We start from the raw sequence: 19,952 nt of genomic DNA on the forward strand, positions 1-19,952 counted from the left end.
GCGTCAGGGTCTAAACACAGAAACTACACATCCCCACAACCTAGAGCCTGTGCCTGCCTTTTTTCTGGTCAGTGCCATCATTTCTTACTTTCTTAGAGAAATTACCCTCCACATCTGTTATAGTTTGGATCTGGAATGTCCCCCAAAGCCCCCACGTTAAAGGCTTGGTCCCCAGTTCTTGGCACTATTGAGTAGAATCTTTAAGAGGAAGGACCTAGTTGGAGGAAGAGAGCCACTGAGAGTGTCCCTTGGTGGTGATACTGTGCCCTGACCCCTTTCTGGCTCTTTCTTTTTGCTTCTAGTTGCCATGAGATGAGCAGCTTTCTCTGCTATTACACGCTTCTGCCACGATGCACCTCCTTGCCACAGGCCCCAAAACAAAACTACCAAACAGCAGGGACGGAAACCTCCAAAATCATGAACCAAAATAAACTCTTCCTTTTAAGTTGATTATCTTAGGTATCTTATCACAGTTACATAAAGCTGACTAATGCAACATCCCAGTTTTGAATAATTAAACTATCAGATAATACCTAGACTCTTTGATGTCCTCCAACTAACGTAGTTCCCAAGAACCCTTTCCATCTGGGGAACAATCTGTATTTCCCTCCTTCTGCTGTTGGAGGAAGACAGGTATCCCCTTTGCCCTGAAAGGTCGTGTCCACTTAGAGGCAGGGCCCCTGTGGCGACAGCTCCTCAGGAGTCCTCGTGTCTGGAATCTGCAGGGCAGCCACCTGATCTCCTTCGCACACTTCTGATAAAGCATTGTTGCTTGACTCTGGTCTCCTGCTGAGAATCTCATTTTGGACTTGCAGTCCTCCAGCAGCTCTTCTCAGCTGGACCTTGCTCCCTACCTGAGGATGATGCTACCTAATCGAACCTTGTGACAGCTGACAGTAAGGATCCCTTTCATGTTTGGTAAAATCCCGTTTCTCGCAGGTAGAGTTGCTTCTCTGAAGCTGTATTGAATCCTCTGGCAGTTGTTACCCGCTACCTCTCCTGCCTTGCAGAAGCAGGGGGTAGAACGGTGCCCCTCACTTGTTATCTCTCTGCTTCTCTATTAGAAGAGTGAGATCTGGGCTCTGCTGGATGAAGCAGAAGTGCTTCATTTCCCTGTGTCACCAGAGCTTGTTACCTTTCTCCCTCGCCATCACATCTGTGGCCTGTATTCTTCTACATTGTGAACTCTAGGTCCTCCCTTCTGAAAGGTTGTCCACCCCGCTCCCCAACCAGACATAGTCAGAAATCCTCCTGGTCCTTCATTCCTTGACCCTGATCCGGGTCCTCTGGCACCATGCCCTTGTGAGGAAGAGTGCTGAACTCTGGGGACTATCCCACCTCTGCAAGACCTTCTCCCTGTGGCCCTGCTGACCCAGCGAGTACTGTAGGGCCCACTCTACAGTGAGCCACTCCCCTTCTTCCCCTTCTCCAAAGCACCTTCTTTCACACTTGAGTGAAAAAACTGCCCCCCCCCCCCGCAGGGAGTCCTCCCACCACCCCGTTCTTTACCTCCTTACTGTCAGCTATTACAAGGTTTGATTAGGTAGCATCATCCTCAGGGCGCAAGGTCTAGCTGAGAAGAGCCGCTGGAGGACTGCAAGTCCAAAATGAGATTCCCCGTGGTCCTGTCGCCGTCCTGGCGTCGCCGCCATTCTCGTCGGCATAACATCTGCACTTTGCTGAGTACTTTTGCTTTCCAGTACACTCTGCTAGGAGCTTATCTTAGACCCTTTCAGTTCTAAGTGACAAAAACTAAGTAAAATGGCTTAAGCTAAAAGTAATGACATTATTTAAGTGAATATGATTTCCCATGGAATACTAGGGCAGAGACTCTGAAGGCCATCATAGGGATCGAAGGCAGACCTGGGGATCTGTACAAGGTCCAGGCCGCCCTCCCTGAGCTGTACTGTCTTCACTGCTTCTCACTCAGGTGGCTTCCTTTGCTTCCTTGAGCCTGTGATAGGAGAGGGCCACCCTAGAATGCCTGTGTTCTCATTATCTTGTTTAAGGGAGCAGGACTAATTAAGCTAAAATCCTACATAATTCACAAATTATGAGAAAGGAAGTCTGATGAGCCCGGCATGGGTCACGTGGCTTCCCAGCATGCAGTCAGGTCTACAGGACAGGCTGAGCTCAGGAACTCCCCTCATCTACTTTGAAGTTGAGCTGGAAACTGTTCCCAAGGAGAGGAGCTACTCGGTAATGTACAGACACACCAAAAAAAAATTTCTACTGCTCATATGATGGCAGAGGATCATAAACCGTTAGAACTGCAAGAGCCCTGGGAAACCAGATCCACACACTAAAGGTCACCAAGACTGAAACTGAAGTAAGTAGCTTAACTAAGTTAAGTGACTTGTCTAAGTGAGTGTTACGTAGTACTTAGTAAATAATTCTTGGACAATAACTCTTGGACTGTTGAATGGAAAACAGTAATTTCTCAAGAATTCAAGGGATCTTTAACAAAGAGTCTTCTGCATATTTTATTCATTTATTTATTTTTATGTGGTGCCAAGGATGAAACCCAGTGCCTCACATACCCCAGACAAGCATGCTACTGCTGAGCCACAACCCCTCCCCCTTCTGCATATATTTGTATCTTTAACTTTGACTGAAATATTAGAAATGGATTTGATGATGCTATTACAGCATTACCAACAGCCTGGTAGTTGATCTTTCTTTGGTGTTTTTTTGTTTTGCTTTGTTTTTTGTTTTTGTTTTTCACCCAAAGGAGAAAACTATTCACAACAGGATTAGTGTTGGCCCCAGGGCTTTCAGTGGAGTCTCCCACAAATGATGGACAATTAGAAACAAGCAAAACAGGCCCTGGCTCCTGGTCTGAGAGGCCCCAATTCATCGGAGAAGCTGTTGATCTCAACTGTTAGGCTTCAGCCATTGTTCACAATCTGGCATAGAATTAATCCCTTAAGAAAGGACGGAAAAATGCCATTCAGCACAACATAGTTTGTCATCGCATGCATAATGCAGGCTTTCCAATTAGAATGCTACAATTTGGAAACTTTCTTCACAGACTGATGAGAGAGCAATTATTTTAAGAAGGGAAAACTCAGTCCACTGGGTTTGCCTCGAGTCACTTCTGACTCAAGCCGCAAAGACAAGAGTTTTGAAATCATATTCACTATTGAATTTTGTATCAAAACACCAGCAAGGAGAGCAATTAGTTGCTGTAAACTGAACCCCTAGTAATCAATGATATGCAGCCAGCCAGAGCATTTATGGAAGATGTAAGCAAAATCACATCTGCTAATCAATTTTAAAAAAACCTAGCACTTCACTGCTTTTAGGGAAACACCACAGTAAGAAAGAGGAAAGATGGAGGAGATGGTGTTTAGTATCACCAGGTATTTCATGCAGTGCTCACTCCGTAGAGAGGTTTGTGGCCCTAGCTAAACACTCTTCATCTGCTTCAACAGATCTTGGCCAGTGGTGTCCATTATTCAGCTCCTTTTGGAAATGGCTTCTGCTGAACGGTGGAGGTGTGTGGATGTGTGTGAGAGATGGGGCCTGTTTAAAGAGCTCACACATACACACACACACATCATCGAGGTGTCTGTCCTGGGCAAGCTGTCTGCAGACATTCCCGGTTGGATACAGGTCAGCAGTGTCTCTTTGTCACTGCAAGTACAAAGGCATAAGAACAGCAACTCTGTGCTGCTAGCAGGAGAAGAAGTAGAGGTTGTCGGTGGGCCTTCCACTTGTGCCTTATCAGAACCAAATTTCTATCCATGGAGAAAGAGATGGAGTCAGTTTTCCTTGAGTGTTCTTAAACTGTATTTGCTTTTTTGCGTGAATCAACTAGATTTTTATTCTCTGTGAAGCCTAAATTCCAAGCAAATATGCATTCTGACACATGAATTAGAATCTCACCAAAAACCCCACTGTGTAGGTGAGTCTGAGCCATGGTCTTGATAACCTGAGATCCATCAGTGTCCCTTTTCCACTCAGGAGTCACCATGACCCCCCATTCCCAGCCCCTAGGGACTCCTAATAGAGGAATAGAGAACAAGATTTCCACCAATATGTGCACTTGGCTGCTGTTCAGAAAAAAAGAATTTAGACCAGGGGAAATTATTGAGGTAAAGATCGATAGTCCAGGCTAATAAAAATTAATATCTTCAGCATGCAAACTATGCTAGGCAGTGGATTAATATCCTTTAGATATAGAGGACATTTTGTAAGTCATTAACAAAAGAATAAATGTAAGTAGGAAATGTGTAAAATGTTCAAGTTCAATGATAAGTAAAAAATTGCAAATTAGCTAAATATATTTCATCTATCAAATTGACAGTATTTGTAAATCTAACCACAATATTGGTGATGATACACGGGCATTTGTTACACACTGGTGGTGATGTGAGTACAACTTGTTATAGATTTTTGTTTGGGATGGGGGAGAAGAAAGATATACAGCTATTTTATGATACATACCAAAGGTTCAAAATGTTTGTATGCCCTACTCTAGAAGTTTTGTTTACAGAAATTTTCAAAGGCAGTGATCATGTATTTATCTAAGAATGTTCATCACAGAATTTTTTTAAGTATTTATTTTTTAGTTTTTTAGGTAGATACAATATCTTTATTTTATTTTTATGTGGTGCTGAGGATCAAACCCAGTGCCTCACATGTGCTAGGCGAGCGCTCTACCACTGAGCCACAACCCCAGTCCTCATCACAGAATCTTCATACCAGTGAAATAATATCAGCTGCCTAATAATAAGAGACTGATTAAATAAATTGAGATGTCCAAAAAATAAAATACTACAAAGTCAGCACATGTGATGTATAAGAATATTCAGTATACGAAAAGATGTTCATAATAGATTGTTAAGCAAAATAAGCAAGTTGCAAATAATAGGCACTTTGTATTTGTGTTTACAGTATTCTTAGAATTACAGATGATCTTCATTTTAAAATAATGATTTGCCTTAAAACAAAATGGAGGACTTTATAGAATAGGCCACTTAAAAATTCTTCTAGTGTGCTATCCTTTCAAGATTCTCTACTGGAATGTTTATGGTACTCATAATTGGTCATCCTTTTTTATCTTTTCTATAGCCCATATCCTCAAGGCAGTCTTTTTCAATGAAATATTTTGAGGTCTGGTTAGATTCTATTCCTAAAGGGACTGATTGTTTTTGTTTGGATACTCTGTAGCAGTACTAACTCTTGATTATCTGAAAGGTTGACAAATCTGGCTGTCCATAAGTAATCCAGAATCCCAATGAGAAAATCTCTCAACATTGTCTCCCAGCAAACCTGTTACCAGAGCTATTAATGAAGAGAATGATTAATCAGTCTGAAGTCCTTTCCTAATTTCAGTAGCAAACATATATTACTTGATAGCAAACAGCATTACAATTGAAAACAAAGAACTAATGGGAGAGGGGAACATGGGCAGTCCTAATCCTCAATAATAGCTATGTAGGGAACACTAAACTGAACTTTTGCAAAGCCTTTTCATTGATCATAATTATAAATTAAAGGAATGTAATACAAACTACTTTTATAAACTGATAGGTAGCAGGTTGAAAATTCCGACTGGGAATAAAGAAAACATTTGGCAGCAGAATAACAGAACTGGGTGGGCTTTGATTCAGGATACCAGGTTGGAATCCTTATCAGTCACTCAGCAACCATGAGTTTAGACAAGTTGTTTGATAGCATTAAACCTTTTTCACCATCTGTATAATTTGACAGGAATAATAGAACTCACTAAGAGGATATTTGGAAGGATTTAATAAGACAAATTGTGTAACACTTAACATAGGGACTGAAACACAGTAAGCATTAAGGAAGTACTGTCTTTCATGGTCATTATTACTGTTGTTGGAAGTAATGTATTTGCCCAGACATTGGCTGAGCATAAGCTCTGTGTGAGACACTGGGCTAGGTACTAGGAAGCGAGAACTCAGTGTGCCATATATGCTGCCTTCAGAGTGCTCGCTGTTCTAACTGGTGAAGGAAACAAATGCCCATGACCAACTTATAAAGCAATAAGATACTGTGTGAATTTTACATAGGAAGGACTTTTAAGGCTGGAATCATAAAAAACATAGATGATAGAAATCATAGATCTCCTTGCAGAACTGTCAGAAGCAAAATGTAGATCCCATATTGCTTTTTTTATTCTTACTTTTTAATTGAAGAATAATACAGAGTGCACAAATAATTTATGTGTAGCTTTATGAATATTTACATGTCTATACTCAGGTACTACTACCCACATCAAAATTAAAATACTTCTGGCGTTCTAGAAAGTTCTTTCATGCCATTTCCCAATCAATACCTTCCCCAGAGGTAACCACAGTTCTGAAATCAATAGATAAATTTTGTCATCTTTGAGCTTCACAACAGTGGAATATATTGTCAATGCTCAAGTTCTTGTCTGGGTAGAAAAGTGGGATAAGAAGAAAAGGACCCAAATAATAACTTCCTAAATAATATTTAAGGAAGTTTTGCTAGTGAATATATGTTTGCCTATGTAGAAGATCCTCCATATGTGTGGGTTTGTAACAAACATGTACAGACTTTTTTCATGTCACTATTCCCTAGAAAATACAATGCAACAACTATTTTCATTGAACTCACTTTGTATTAGGTATTATGAGTAACCTAGAGATAATTTAAAGTATACAGGAGGATGTGTGTATGTTATACACAAATACTATGGCACTTTTTTGGTGTGTGTGTGTGTGTGTGTGTGGTAGTGCTGGGGGTTGAACCTAGGGTCTTGTGCAAGCTAGGCAAGCACTCTGCCAACTGAGCTGTATCCCCAGCCCCCACTATTTTTTTTTTTTTTTTAGTAGTTTGAGCATCTGCAGGTTTGGGAAGATCCTGGAACAACCCTGCCACGAGTCCTTTGGGATTACTAGATCTCCAAATCAGATAATCTTACCAAAGTTAGGCAAATATACAGGTGAGAATGAAAAGAAACCTAAAACATGATAAGTAAAGGTCATGGGGTATGCTAGTTATCATCAATTAGAAAGCAGATTCCTCCATGAGCAGTGGTCTCCAGGATGTTACGTTTAGTCAGCCCTACCAAGTGGTGAATAAGGAAGGAGGACATGGAGACATCTCCCTCCAGAGCCAGTCTTAACCATGCCAGTTAAGTGGACAGAGACTACCCAAAATTGGGGGATTTGTGAAATTAACTCCTACTGAAGAGACGAGCTGCAGACTGTTCTGTTCGTACCTTTGGGAAATTCACTTTCTTTCCCCAGTTCTGGAATTGTGATGTGCAGAGGAGGCAGGTTAGAAGGATGAGGTAGACACAGATTGTCCCATGCCTATGTCTCCATGCCAGTGAGAACATTTACAGCAATCTTGTTTTTCTCTTTGTTTAGATTGTTACTTTGGGACTGTGATGACCGCAGCTACAGTTACTACGTTGAGGTTTCTACCAACCAGCAACAGTGGACCATGGTGGCTGATAGAACAAAAGTCTCCTGCAAGTAAGTTGCCTCCTTTCAGTAATTTATTCCAATTGTAAGAGCAGTCTTTCTGATGGAGTCAGCAGTTCCAAGTATGTATTACTGGGACCATCAAATTATATTCTTCTTTTTAGGTTGAAAATGTATTACATCAGCCAGGGTTGTGGCTCAGTGGTAAAGTGCTTACCTAGCACGTGTGGGGGGCCCTGGGTTGGATCTTCAGCACCACATAAAAATAAATAAATAAAACAAAGGTATTGTGTCCACCTACAACTGAAAAATAAGTATATAAGAAAAGAAAATGTATCACAATAATCCTTTACCATAGTTTGACTATTAATTACCTATGGGAATTTACTTGATAGGACCAAATAAGCTTTCTGTTGAGATTTGAACTTGACTCACACTTTCAAAAATAATGTATATATCTAAGTAGGAAAAAGAAAGATACTTTCCTTATGCAATCCTCTCTCAGATCTTTCCCACATCCCACACTATTCCTTTAAGATATTTTTTTTCTTCCTTAGAGAATTTTGCTGACGTGATACATACTTCAAAAATTATTCTGGGGCTCTATCTTACTCCCCACCCTCATACCAGTCTCAGAGTTAGCTAAAAATTTATCTCATCTCTGTGTTAGCTAGCTGTTACCAGAATTAAGGAAAGCCTTGTGCCTTAGGCTCTTCGTGGGCAGAGGCATTTAATGCACTTAGCACGGAAGCTCTGAGCTTACCTAGTTGCAGGAACAGCTGGCAGGAAGGATTCTGTGGGTTCTGACCAGCCTAGAATCAGTATGTGAAGAGAGCCTTTTTGTACAGCCAGATTCTCTGGGAGACAAGACAGCAAATGGCTGATTTTTCTTTCTTTCTTTCTTTCTTTTTTTTGGTACTTGAGATTGAACCCAGGGGTGCTTAACCACTGAGCCACATCTCCAGCCCTTCTTCTCTTTTTTTAAATATGTATTTTTTTATATCTTTATTTTATTTATTTATATGTGGTGATAAGGCTTGAACCCAGTGCCTGCCTCACACATGCTAGGCAAGTGCTCTACCACTGAGCTACAGCCCCAGCCCCCAAACCTTTTTTTTATGTTTTATTTAGAGACAGGGTCTTACTAAGTTGCTGAGGCTGGCTTTGAACCCATGATCTTCCTGCCTCAGCCTCCTGAGCTGCTGGGTACGCTACCACACCCAGCTCTTTTTAAAATTGCATTATTGTTCTGTGTTAGTCCAATTTCTATTGCTGTGTTAAAATACCTGGAAAATCAACTTATAGGGAGGAAAAGTTTGTGTAGGTTCTTGGTTTCAGTCCATGGTCACTTGCTCTTGTTGCTTTGGGCCTATGGTGACACAGTAGAGCAATCAGGGCAGGAACATATGACTGAGGAGGACTGTTCACCTCATGGCAGCTGAGAAGCAGAGGAGGAGGAAGGAGATGGGGTCCTAATATTCCCTTCACGTCCTTGCCCCCAGTGACCCAACTTCCTTCCACCTGACCCACCTCCCAGTAGCAACCATAGACTGACAACCAGATCTTGACCATAGTTGCCTTTGGGGGACATTTTCAGTCCAAACTTTGACAGATTCACATACTATAAATTCACCCCTTATAAAGTGTATGATTCAGTGCTTTTTAGTATACTCACAGAATTGTGCAGCCATCACTTCCAACATTCTAGAACATCTTCATCACTCCAAAATGAAGCCTTCTCTTCATTAACAGTCACCCACCCCCATTTCTTTTCAACTCCCCCAATCCAGCAGCCAGCAATCTTCTTTCTCTCTCTATGGATTTTCATATAATGGACATCTCATATAAATGAAATCTTATATGACCTTGTATTCATTACTTCTAATTAGTGTGATGTTTTCCAGGTTAATTCATGATTGTAACATATATCAGAGTTTCATTTATTTTTAAGAATAAATAGTATTCCATTGTATAACCAAATTTTTTTATCCATTCATCAGTTGGTAAATATCTGAATTATTTCCACTTTTTATTATTATGAATAATGCTACTATGAATAGTATATATATATAAGTTTTCATATGAACATATTCAGTTTTCTTGGGTATAAACCTAGAAATAGCCATTGAGTCCTGTGGTAACTGTGTTTGATTTTTTGAAGAACTTCCAAGCATTTATATAGCAGCTAACACCATTTTCTGTTCCTACCAGCGGCATATGAGGCATTCTAATTTTCCACAAGAACTTGTTATTGTCCATCTTTTTGATCACAGAATGTGGAGATGAAGTAGCATATCATTGTGGCTTCAATTTGCACTTACCTAATGGCTAATGATGTTGAACATCTTTTCAGGTGCTTACTTGACCAAGATTTCTAAATAGCATTAACAATGGCTTGTCTGAGGGCATGTTTGACACCATCACCATTACTATTATATTATCACAAAGCACATGTATCTTGGTTAAGGTAGCACTTGCTGCTGTAACAAATAATTTTCAGTATTTCAGTGACTTAACACAATAGTGTATTTCTCAGTCATCTAACAGTCACTGTGGGTGTTCTGTTGTCAAGTGGCCATTCTCCACAGATGAATGAGGAACCCATGCATCTCCCTTCTTATAGTTCCACCATCATTTAGAGCCTCCTCAGCATCACGTACATCTAGCTGGTAGACAAGAAAAGAAAAGAGAAATAGGTACTTGTATACTAATGTGGATGTAGTCCATTTCTGGCTAGGTAGGAAATTCCCATTGAAGCACAGATTTTGTGGGCATTTCTGCCACAGCTTAAGAAAAGTAACAATTATATCCTAATTAGTATTCCAGTACCTACATTATTTTATCTCTTTTTGTCTGAATACAAAATGCTTGTGGGGTATTGTCCTTATTTTATAGAAGAAGAAATGAAGCTCAGAGAGAGTATCTTTTCCAAGTTGTGGAGCTAAGATTTAAACCCAGGGCTCTTTTCAGTCTACCACATTGCCTCCTAGTACCAAAGCATTACCTGAGGGCCAAGCCAGGCTAAATGATGGAAAAGGGCAGATGAAATGGTTAACTTTTCCCAAGCTCCTGGGACCCTCTTTATGACACTAGAGGGTCTCTGAGGCCCATAAGCAACCAGCCATCCATTTGTCTTTCCAGAGTGTCTGCTCATTGAGTGTGTAGCTCCGGGACCAGATCTGTGCTTCCTCAAAACTTGTCATCTTTGATGTTTAGCCATCCCTTATGACATTTTGTATGTTATAAAATATATTCCTCATCTCTCTTTTATTTTCCTCTGCCAAAGGTGCTATACCAGGTGTGTTTTTAACAAGATCTGGTTGACTGTTGACCAGGTACATGTTATAATGATGTTATATTTAGTGAAATGGTTTTTTTTTTAATTAAAAAACGCATTCATTAATAACTCCTCTCATGTAACTTTATTAAGTCATCAGTATCTTTGTTTGCTTCCATTACTTGATGGATTTAAATAATTTATGTTTTTAACTTTGTATTTTAGCACTTAGATGCTCCAGCAGTGTTTTACATATTAATAAATAAATAATACAGTAGAAGAATAAGAGGAGTGAAAAGACAAGTACCTTTTAACCCTATAAGGATCAATGGAACCCAGGGTTATGATTTTACATTTACAGGCATATCCTGAATTTACTGTGCTTCCTATTTTCAAGTTAGGCCTTAAGAAACTGAGAATATATATAAATGATTTTTTTTTAAAAAAAAAGACTTCTTAACTAACATACTCCAGAGCAGACCTCAAGAGAGGATTCTATTAGCTTTAAGAATTGTAGCGTGTTCTTATTGAAATAGAATGTGAGTCATGTTATAAATAAAATTACATGGAATATTTAAAGATCATAGCTCTGCCTCTTGATAGCATTTTTCCTTGTCAAGAGATGAGAGCTCAGATTTCTGCTGTCCTCAGAGAAATCTCTCAGAATGAGCAGCTCCCTGTCTTTGAGCTCTGGGATTGGTATTTTCCTTTCTAGTTCTCAGGTCCTTTCTGCTAGACTTGACGCTTCTCTTGTTTTCATTCAGGCTGGGGTCATCTTCTGCTGTAGATAACCTTGCTTTTGTATTAACTTTTTTTTTGGGGGGGAGGGTGGGTTCTGTGGATTGAATCCCAGGTGTTGTGCATACTAGATAAGCACTCTACTGCTGACCCATCCCCAGCCCTGTACTAATTTTTTAAAATTAATTTTTACCCTTCTTTCCTTACCTAATATAATAATGTACACTTTAGCCTTATTTTGCTGTTCCAAGCATTGATTTCTTTTCTCTGCTGTCCTTTAAATTGTTGAACAATTGATCTGTTTATTCAGCTCTTAAGTTATAAGTGCAAACATGCACATGGAAATTAATTTAAGTAATGCAGAGATCCTTTTGTAAAAAGTAAAATTTTACCTTCCCATCTTCTGTTCCACTCCTTGGAGGTAACTACTTCTGACTTTTTTGTTTTGTTTTGTTTCTAGTTTTTGTAACTTCTTGATTTTAATATTTTGAACCTCTAATAATTAAATTATCAGCTTTACTAACTTTTGCTATAATTCACTTCAGCACTCTTCATTTTTGTTAGTTATGATTTTCACTTTAGTTCTATTATTTGCCTTTTAAAATTAAATGATATACTTAAACCTCTATTTTTTTTCATGTATCAATTGTGGACAGTAATTTCTGGTTTCCTACTATGTTGATGAAGAAATTATTCCCCTCTATTTCCGTTTGTCTTTCTTCTTCCTACTTCCCATCCTCTGTAAGCTGTCCAACCGCACTGACCTTATAAAGGTTTATGATGTGGGGGCTGGGGCTGGGGCTCAGTGGTGGAGCACTTGCCTTGCGCATGTGAGGCACTGGGTTCGATCCTTAGCACCACATAAAAATAAATATATAAAGATATTGTACCGGGGCTGGGGATGTGGCTCAAGCGGTAGCGTGCTCGCCTGGCATGCGTGTGGCCCGGGTTCGATCCTCAGCACCACATACCAACAAAGATGTTGTGTCCGTCGATAACTAAAAAAGAATAAATATTAAAAATTCTCTCTCTCTCTCTCTCTCTCCTCTCTTACTCTCTCTTTAAAAAAAAAAGATATTGTACCAACTACAACTAAAAAAATTTGAAAAAATGTTTATGATGTGTACATTTTATTCTGTAACCTATGCTGAAGTTTTCCATGTGTTAACTATAAAATAATCCTGAGAAGGGAAAATAACTGAGAGCTCATTATAATATTCTGATTACGTAACGTTGTTTATTCACAACATATCTAGTATGGATATGCATTGAGAGAAATATTCTATGTCACTAAGCATGCGCCCCTCTGGGAAGAATTGTACCCTGTTCAGATCTAATAGATCAGATTTTCTTATGAATGTCAGAATTATCCCACATGTTGAATAGCTTTTTTGTTTTCCTGAAGTTCCTAATTGCCTCTTTTTCCTGTTACAGAGCTTTTAAAACATACTGTTTGTTCATTGGTTAATTTTGAGAAGATTGCTTCCTACACCTACTCTACAGCTGTGGTCCTAAACTTCCTTTCTCTTTCCTGTCTAGATTGGCAATATTGTTTCTTGGATTTTTTTCCTTTTTTTGTTTCTTCCTTCCTTTTATTTTTTTTATATTTGTGTGTGTGTATGTGTGTGTGTGTGTGTGTGTGTGTGTGTGTGTATTGTGGAATGTAGTAAAGGCTTAACAGGATCCTTTTCCATTTGCATGACATACTTTCTATATCCATTTCCCTGAAAATCTAATAGAAGTGGAACGTTAGCTGTTATTCAGTAGCACTGCTTATGATAAAAATTGCCCTGGTCACTAAATTGCATCTATCCTGGGAAGACTGTAAATATCTGGTCAAGAGACAGCTTTGGGCATTCCTAAGTGTGAAAACTTTTGTAAATTCACATGTTCCATGAGATTCTGGGATCTGTGCTCATGGATATTGGGGATATTGATTTCTATTTGGAATGTGAGGCTTCTAAGCCATAGTGTCTCCACATCTGCCCGTTATTGAATCTTATCCACTGTTATCTGATTATCACCTGCAGGGCAAAAAGAGTAGCTCCTAGGACAATTATGTAGGCTGCTAGAAAGACTCCCACTGGGAAGAAATGCCTGAAGCTGCCCTGATGGCTGCCATGTTTCCATTCTCTCTCCTGGGTGCACCTACAGCCAAGTGTGGCTCCTTGGGTCTTTTGAGTCTGATCATTTAGTTAAGAAAAGATCATCCCTGGCCATTGCATTGTGTAAATCTGTAGGTTTTGTTTTGTTTTCTTCCAGAAAAGGTATATGGAAAGCAAATTTTCAGAATTCTTGCATATCTTGGTCATAATTTGCGTATAGTATTCAGAAGTTTGAAATCTTGGACTTATTACCATCTAGCATCTAATGTTGCTGATGAGAATCTGATATCAGTCTAATACTTAGTCCTTATAGTAATTTACTTTTCTCTATAGAAGCCGCTAAAACCATCTCTTTATCTCTGGTGGTCTTAAAGTTCTGTCAGTTTTCCTCCATCCTGCTCTGCTTGCTTCACTGTGGAAGTCTGCCTGGTTGTCAATTTATGAGAGTGATACTTCATTTGCCTGCCACCTTCTAGAAATTACTAAAATCTTTGATGGCTTCCCTTCCAGTTTGCAGTACCTTTACAAATGTATTCTTTTGTATCGCTTTGAAGGCAGGCAGTGGTTTTCAGGAAGCGGGAGAGAGAGAGGTAGATGAGCCCACAGTATAGGCCATCTTGCACTCGAATTTCCAAAAGTTGTACTGCGTGGACTGACTTATAGTCAGCTATTGATAATCCTGAGTGCCTGGCTGTACCTCTACCACATTAGGTAGTTGTCTTGTTTCATTCCAAAGTGTACTTCCTCACATATTGACAGCATTTTTGTTCACATTTTTAATCATTTTGTCCCTTTGCCATGGTCCTGTTGGATAATGTTTGCCAAAGTGTGAGTTTCCTCAGCCATCATCCCTCCCAGACTGTGTCCTTGGCAAACATTTTGGCAAATGTAAATGATTAGGTACGAAGACTTGGGTAATCATGAGGGCTGGGGTTGTGGTAGAGCGCTTGCCGAGCATGCTTGAGGCACTGGGCTCGATCCCGGCACCCCATAAAAATTAACAAATAAAGGCAATGTATCCATCTACAATTAAAAAAAAATTTTTTTTTAAAGAATTGGGTAATAATGAAAATTTGACTTTTCCACTTGAGAGTTCTTTGGTCATAATCTAGAACTACCTAGTTTCTCTAGCTATTAACTTCTAATTTTCTCACAAATGTTCTGTCTGCCTGCCAGATTTACCACCCAGATTCCCTTCTGAATAGTTTTTTTCTTCAACTAAGTGTTCATTAAAAATGATATTGTAAAGACTTTTTAATAACTCAAGAAAAATACTTACATAATGAGATTTTTTAAAACAGGGTACAAAATTATAGAAGTATTATCAAAAGTAGGGGAAAATGATGAAAGAAGAAAACCAAAAGGAAATTTGCCAAAATAGGACTAATGGTTGCCTTTGTGGAGCAGGATTATGGAACTTATTTCTAATTTTATACATTTTTTACTAATTTACATGTATTTATTTTAAAGTCTAAAAAATCATATTTGAAGAAAAATTTTTCTTTGCTGCAGCTGTTGACGTTTTGTGGATGTCTGTCCTTGTCATTACTTGAGTAGCATATGCCAGCAGAGTGGCACACTTTATTCACTGCCAGCAGTAAATCAAAGAAATTAAATAAGTGCTGTACATGGCAGGAGCCCAGTAGCTCTTCAGGACCTTGATGCCACTTACCCCGGCACAGGCTGTGCTTCCCTGAAAAGGACACTTGAACCGCATTCTGCTCATGCTTCTCCCAGGAGGGTCCCCAGGGCCGCTTCTCCTGGAGCACTTCTTTCTTTGCCTTTCCCCTGGACTCCAGAAACCCATTTCCATCGGAGTGTCCCTTCACCAAGGGGCCTGGTCTGGGGGAGGAGGGGGCACCCCATGGGAGCACGCAGTTTCTACAGCATCCTGACTTAGGAAGTGTCTCCCCTCTGCCCTCCCTAAGAGACCTGCAGGTGGGGCCAGCTCGTCTGCTGTCCAGGCGTCAGCATGATTGTGTTCATATCTGAGTCCTCTTGCTGACTGTGCTGTCCCTTACAGTCAGTAAGTGGCCTGGGGAAGGGCAGCACTGTGGGTCCTGATTCTGTAGGTAGTGCTAGTTATTCACCTGGGAACCTTTGAAAGAGGAATCGTGTTTCTTCTCAGTGCTGAAGTGGCTGAGGACAACAGGATAAATTCAAGGTGGAGAGTTAGAGGCTCAGTAAACCCTTCTGTAGAGCAGCAAGATTGAAAAATCGCACATTGAAACCTAGACAATTGACTCCGAATGCTGTTTTCTGCATCTTCTTTCCCGTTTTTGGTGACAGTTGAGAAAGCTTTCTTTCTACCCATTTGTTTCTTAGCCTGACACTCAACAGCACAAAGCCATTGGGCCTGTTCCAGGAGGTCACTGGTAGCCATGTGATTGGAGGTTGTATGTAGAGGGCTTGGTGTCACTAACGTGATGCATGAGAGAGCCCGTGGGTTTGAGAGGAGGAAACGCCATCTCTGTCGACACTGCTGACGAGAAGTTCACAGTCAGTGTCAGGTTCAGTTTCCAGGAAGGGATTGAAGCTCGTGACTGTCACATAGATCCTGTGCTGAAATATCACTGTTTTCTTGTGAGTTTCTGCTGTGGTAATTTCTCAGCTTTCTCATTCCTGCAGGGCTGGAGGAGTGTGTTTACTTGTTCCTTCTGGAAGTGTGAGCCAATTAATAGACTCTGGTTGTGTAATTGTCACTTTTAAACTGCTCGATGGAGATTTTATTTCTCTCTTTCCATGCTTAATTCCATTTTTCTACACAGCATTTGACAATAATGAAAAAACAGTAATGTTCTTTCTTGAATTTTATTTAAAGGGCAAACATTGGTGTTAATTTTGTCAAGACTTTTAGAATTTGAGCATTAAAAAACATGTCCCTATAAGACAAATGGAAAAAAAAAGAAGAAAGAGAAGGAAAAAAAATTCAGATAACACACTCATAGAGGTCAGTTTTAGTACTTGGCAGATCCCTGTGCTAGTGACAAGATATCAGAGCCTGCCCTGTGGAAGGCATCTCTATGTTTGACCAGGCTTGGAGACACCTGTTAATCAAACTCTTGTTCGTGAACTATGAACTGCCTTGAACAGATAGATGAATATTTTGTTTATGTATTTATTTAGCAGTGTTGGGGATCACTTCTAGGGCCTTGTGCATGCTAGGCAAACACAACCTAGAAGACTGTGTTAGAGTAGGAAACATTAATAGAGAGTCTGTCATTTGTACTTCAACCTTTAGAGGGGACTTATCTTTTGTATTTCAGAAGGTTTTTTTGTTTGTTTGTTTGTTTTGTTGTACTAGGGTTTGAACCCAGGGCTTCATACTTCACACTGTATACCTAAGCTACATCCCTAGACTTTTTTATTTTTTATTTCTTAGTTTGAGACAGGGTCTTGCTGTGTTATCCAGGCTGGCCTCAAACTTGTGATCCTCCTTCCTCAGCCTCCCAAGTAGCTGGGATTACAGGTGTGAGCCACTGTGTTAGTCAAGTTTCCATCACTGTGACAAAATACCTGAGAATATCAGCTGGAGAAGAAAGATTGATTTGGGATCACAGTTTCAGCCCACCTTAGCTGGCACCATTGCTGTGGTCCTGTGGTGGAGAGGGCTTGGTGAACAGAGCTGCTCATCTCATGGCGACTGGGAAGCAGAAGAAATAATGAGGTCAAAATATAGTTCCTAAGGGCATGCCCCCAGACACCCTCTCCCTCTAGCCGTGTTTCACCTCCTACAGTCTCTACACCTCCTAGTCCATTCAGCTATGAGCTCCTCAGTGGACTAATCCACTATGAGATCGGAGACCTCATGATCTGCTCACTTCCCCAAATCCCTGCCTCTGAACATTGCTGCATTGGGCACCCTGCCTTCAACACATGAGTCTTTGAGGGACAGTTCATATCCTAGCCATAACAACCCCCATACCCAAACTTTGGAACATGTATGGAAAATGGATTTGGATGCTAATATGTGAACTTCCTGAGTTCTAAATTTAGAGCTATCTGCAGGTCCTGTGGACCCCCAGGGGGAGGCTCCCCCCACCCAGAACACTTGATAGGTGAAGAATCTGGAAGGCATGAAGTCCTCTTGGGTAGCAAATGAGGAGGAAGGAGAATCTGAGAGCTCTCGTTTCCCCCTTCCTTACTTAATCAGGAACCATGTTATTCTGTAATATTTTTTTTCCATGCCTATTTTAAGAAAAATGAAACATACCTCAATTCTTAGTGAACTGTGTGAGCACCCTTAAAATGTACATGGTTAGGAAGATTCTTCTTTTATTATAGACATAATTTTCATATTAATATCATATTCCAAATGACAAAAACACATCGGGTCACACTAGTCCATCCACCATCACTTCTCTTCCGCTGTTCTCCACTCGAGCAGCCTCCCCCCTGCTCCCCGCAGCCTCCCTCAAGTTGTCTTCACTCACTGCAGTGAGAGGAAACTTCTCCAGCGCACCTTTGCCTCACCCTGCTTAGGATCGTTCACTGTCTGCATCGCTCCCTGGATCCAGATCAGAATTCTTCACGTGGCCTTCAGTGCCTCCCCTGCCTCTCCTGGCTCACCACCCCACTCTCCCTATTTTCAATACATTCCTGTCTCTTGAGTTCTTTTCCCTTCCCACCATGCATCATGCTCTTCCCCACCACAGACAGAGGCTTTGCCCTTGTCATGATGGCCTCTGTCTGGGGCCCATGCACCTGCCCTTTGTCTGGTTAACCTCCATTATCCTTTCTCAGCTCAAGGGCCGCTTTCTGAGGAAAGTGTGCTCCTTCCACTCATCCCATCAGACCACTTTGTTGCCCTGTCTTATAGATCTGAGCTTCTTTCCGTCACAGCCCATACTGTAGCTTGCAGTGACCATTTCTTTTCCTGGTGGTTAAGCTCCTGTTGTTCTTCCCCCTAGAAGGTCAGCTGCATGAGAGCAGGGGTTTGGTGTCTCTACCTCCTCTCTTAACCATGGCAGCCAGGCGAGGACCTAGCACTTACAGGGGTCAGTGTGTATTTGTCTGAACTTATGGATGCCCGAGTGCCATCATAGTATCCGTTCATGCTGACCCGCTGGTTTTGTTTATCTGGTTACAGTCTGGACATCCTGTAAGTGGTTTTTGTCACAGAAGTCTGTACATCTGGGTTCAGATGTTATCACATGGAGCAAGGAAGGGTTTGTGTGAGAACATACACGTTTCCCTACCTAGTCTTTGTAGACTATGAATGTGTCTTCCCCTCTTTATTAATCCATCATCGATCTGTCATCCTTGATTCACTTACAGCCTTATTCCACAGATTTTAATTCAGTCGTTGCCAGAGGTTCAGTTTTCTCTAGTCTCTACATCTTTCCTTTCCCCTCAAGTTAATGACTTGGATCCCCAGTAACAGTTTATCATTTGAGGTTGGTTATTGGCTAGATGTCCATTACCTTTATTTTTAACCACTCTTCAGAGAGAAAAGTTCTACTTTATGGAGGGGCCAAGTGCTTTTAGAACTGTTTGCCAGCTGTGTCCCTTTCACTTTGGAAATTGATTTGCTTTAAAATCCCAAGTTTGTCAGGTTAACATGTTTCAATTGCTTCTCTGAATTTTCAGAGTAAAAGGTTAAAAAATAAGAGCTGACCTTAAACTCTGGAGAGGGACTCAAAAATCTCTTGCCAAGGCAGTCCAGTCCCTCTTCCAGCGTGGTAGGAGTCTGAGGCACATAAGAGACGTTGCTCTGAACTCCTCGAGAGCTCTCCTACCTCCTCTGGTCTCAGGATGGCTGCAGAAGGTTCCAGTCCCAGCACCAGGTGCCCAGTCAGCACCCCTTACTGTGAGCCAGGCTTGACTCACCCCTTCTGTGAGGCAGCATTGCCAGTAAAGGAATGCAGACGTGGGACCTGCCCCTCAGCCCTAGTGTAGGCAAGCCGCTGAGCACCACAGTACCTGTCAACACAGATCTTACCACATTGCCCAGGTTGGCCATGAACTTGTGATCTCCTGCCTCAAACTCCCAGATAGCTGGGATTCCAGGCATGCACCACCATACCCAGCTTTGGTTTGGTCAGTGCTAGGGATCAAAACCAGGCCCTGATGCATGCTAAACACATATTCTACCACTGAGCTACACTCCCAGCTCATACATAAGCATCTAAAAATGAATACCAGCATCTACAGAAAAGGAAAATAGAACTCATTTATTGACAGTAAGCAAAGGCACAGGAAGGAAAGGCCTTGTAGTTTTGATCATGTCTTCTTAAAGTGACCCACCTCTGTTTACTAAATTATAGTCAGAAATCAGCAGAAGGCTCTGTCCTGGTAATCATGCTATGATTAATGCTAGCTCAGCTCTGTCCCAGAGTGCCAAGAGGTTTGTGTTTTCTTCTTGGGTAAAAAGAAAAAAGAAGAAAAGAGGAAGGGAGGAATTAAGAG

At 40.9% G+C, this 19,952-nt stretch overlaps 1 protein-coding gene across 4 annotated transcripts in view; it reads left to right on the forward strand.

Annotated features, from left to right (window-relative positions):
- Btbd9 (BTB domain containing 9) overlaps positions 1-19,952 on the forward strand; it is a 402,045-nt gene that overhangs the window by 314,221 nt on the left and 67,872 nt on the right. For 3 of the 4 annotated variants that reach the window (XM_021721934.3, XM_005318735.4, XM_078020076.1), the window contains one exon: positions 7,368-7,475. In XM_021721934.3, coding sequence (XP_021577609.1) covers positions 7,368-7,475 — 108 coding nt within the window. Of the gene's footprint in view, positions 1-7,367; positions 7,481-19,952 lie in introns of those variants that run through there. The other variant, XM_078020077.1, reaches the window with a different exon arrangement.

Source organism: Ictidomys tridecemlineatus, chromosome 8, assembly GCF_052094955.1.
Source record: "Ictidomys tridecemlineatus isolate mIctTri1 chromosome 8, mIctTri1.hap1, whole genome shotgun sequence".
Classification (NCBI taxonomy): domain Eukaryota; kingdom Metazoa; phylum Chordata; class Mammalia; order Rodentia; family Sciuridae; genus Ictidomys; species Ictidomys tridecemlineatus.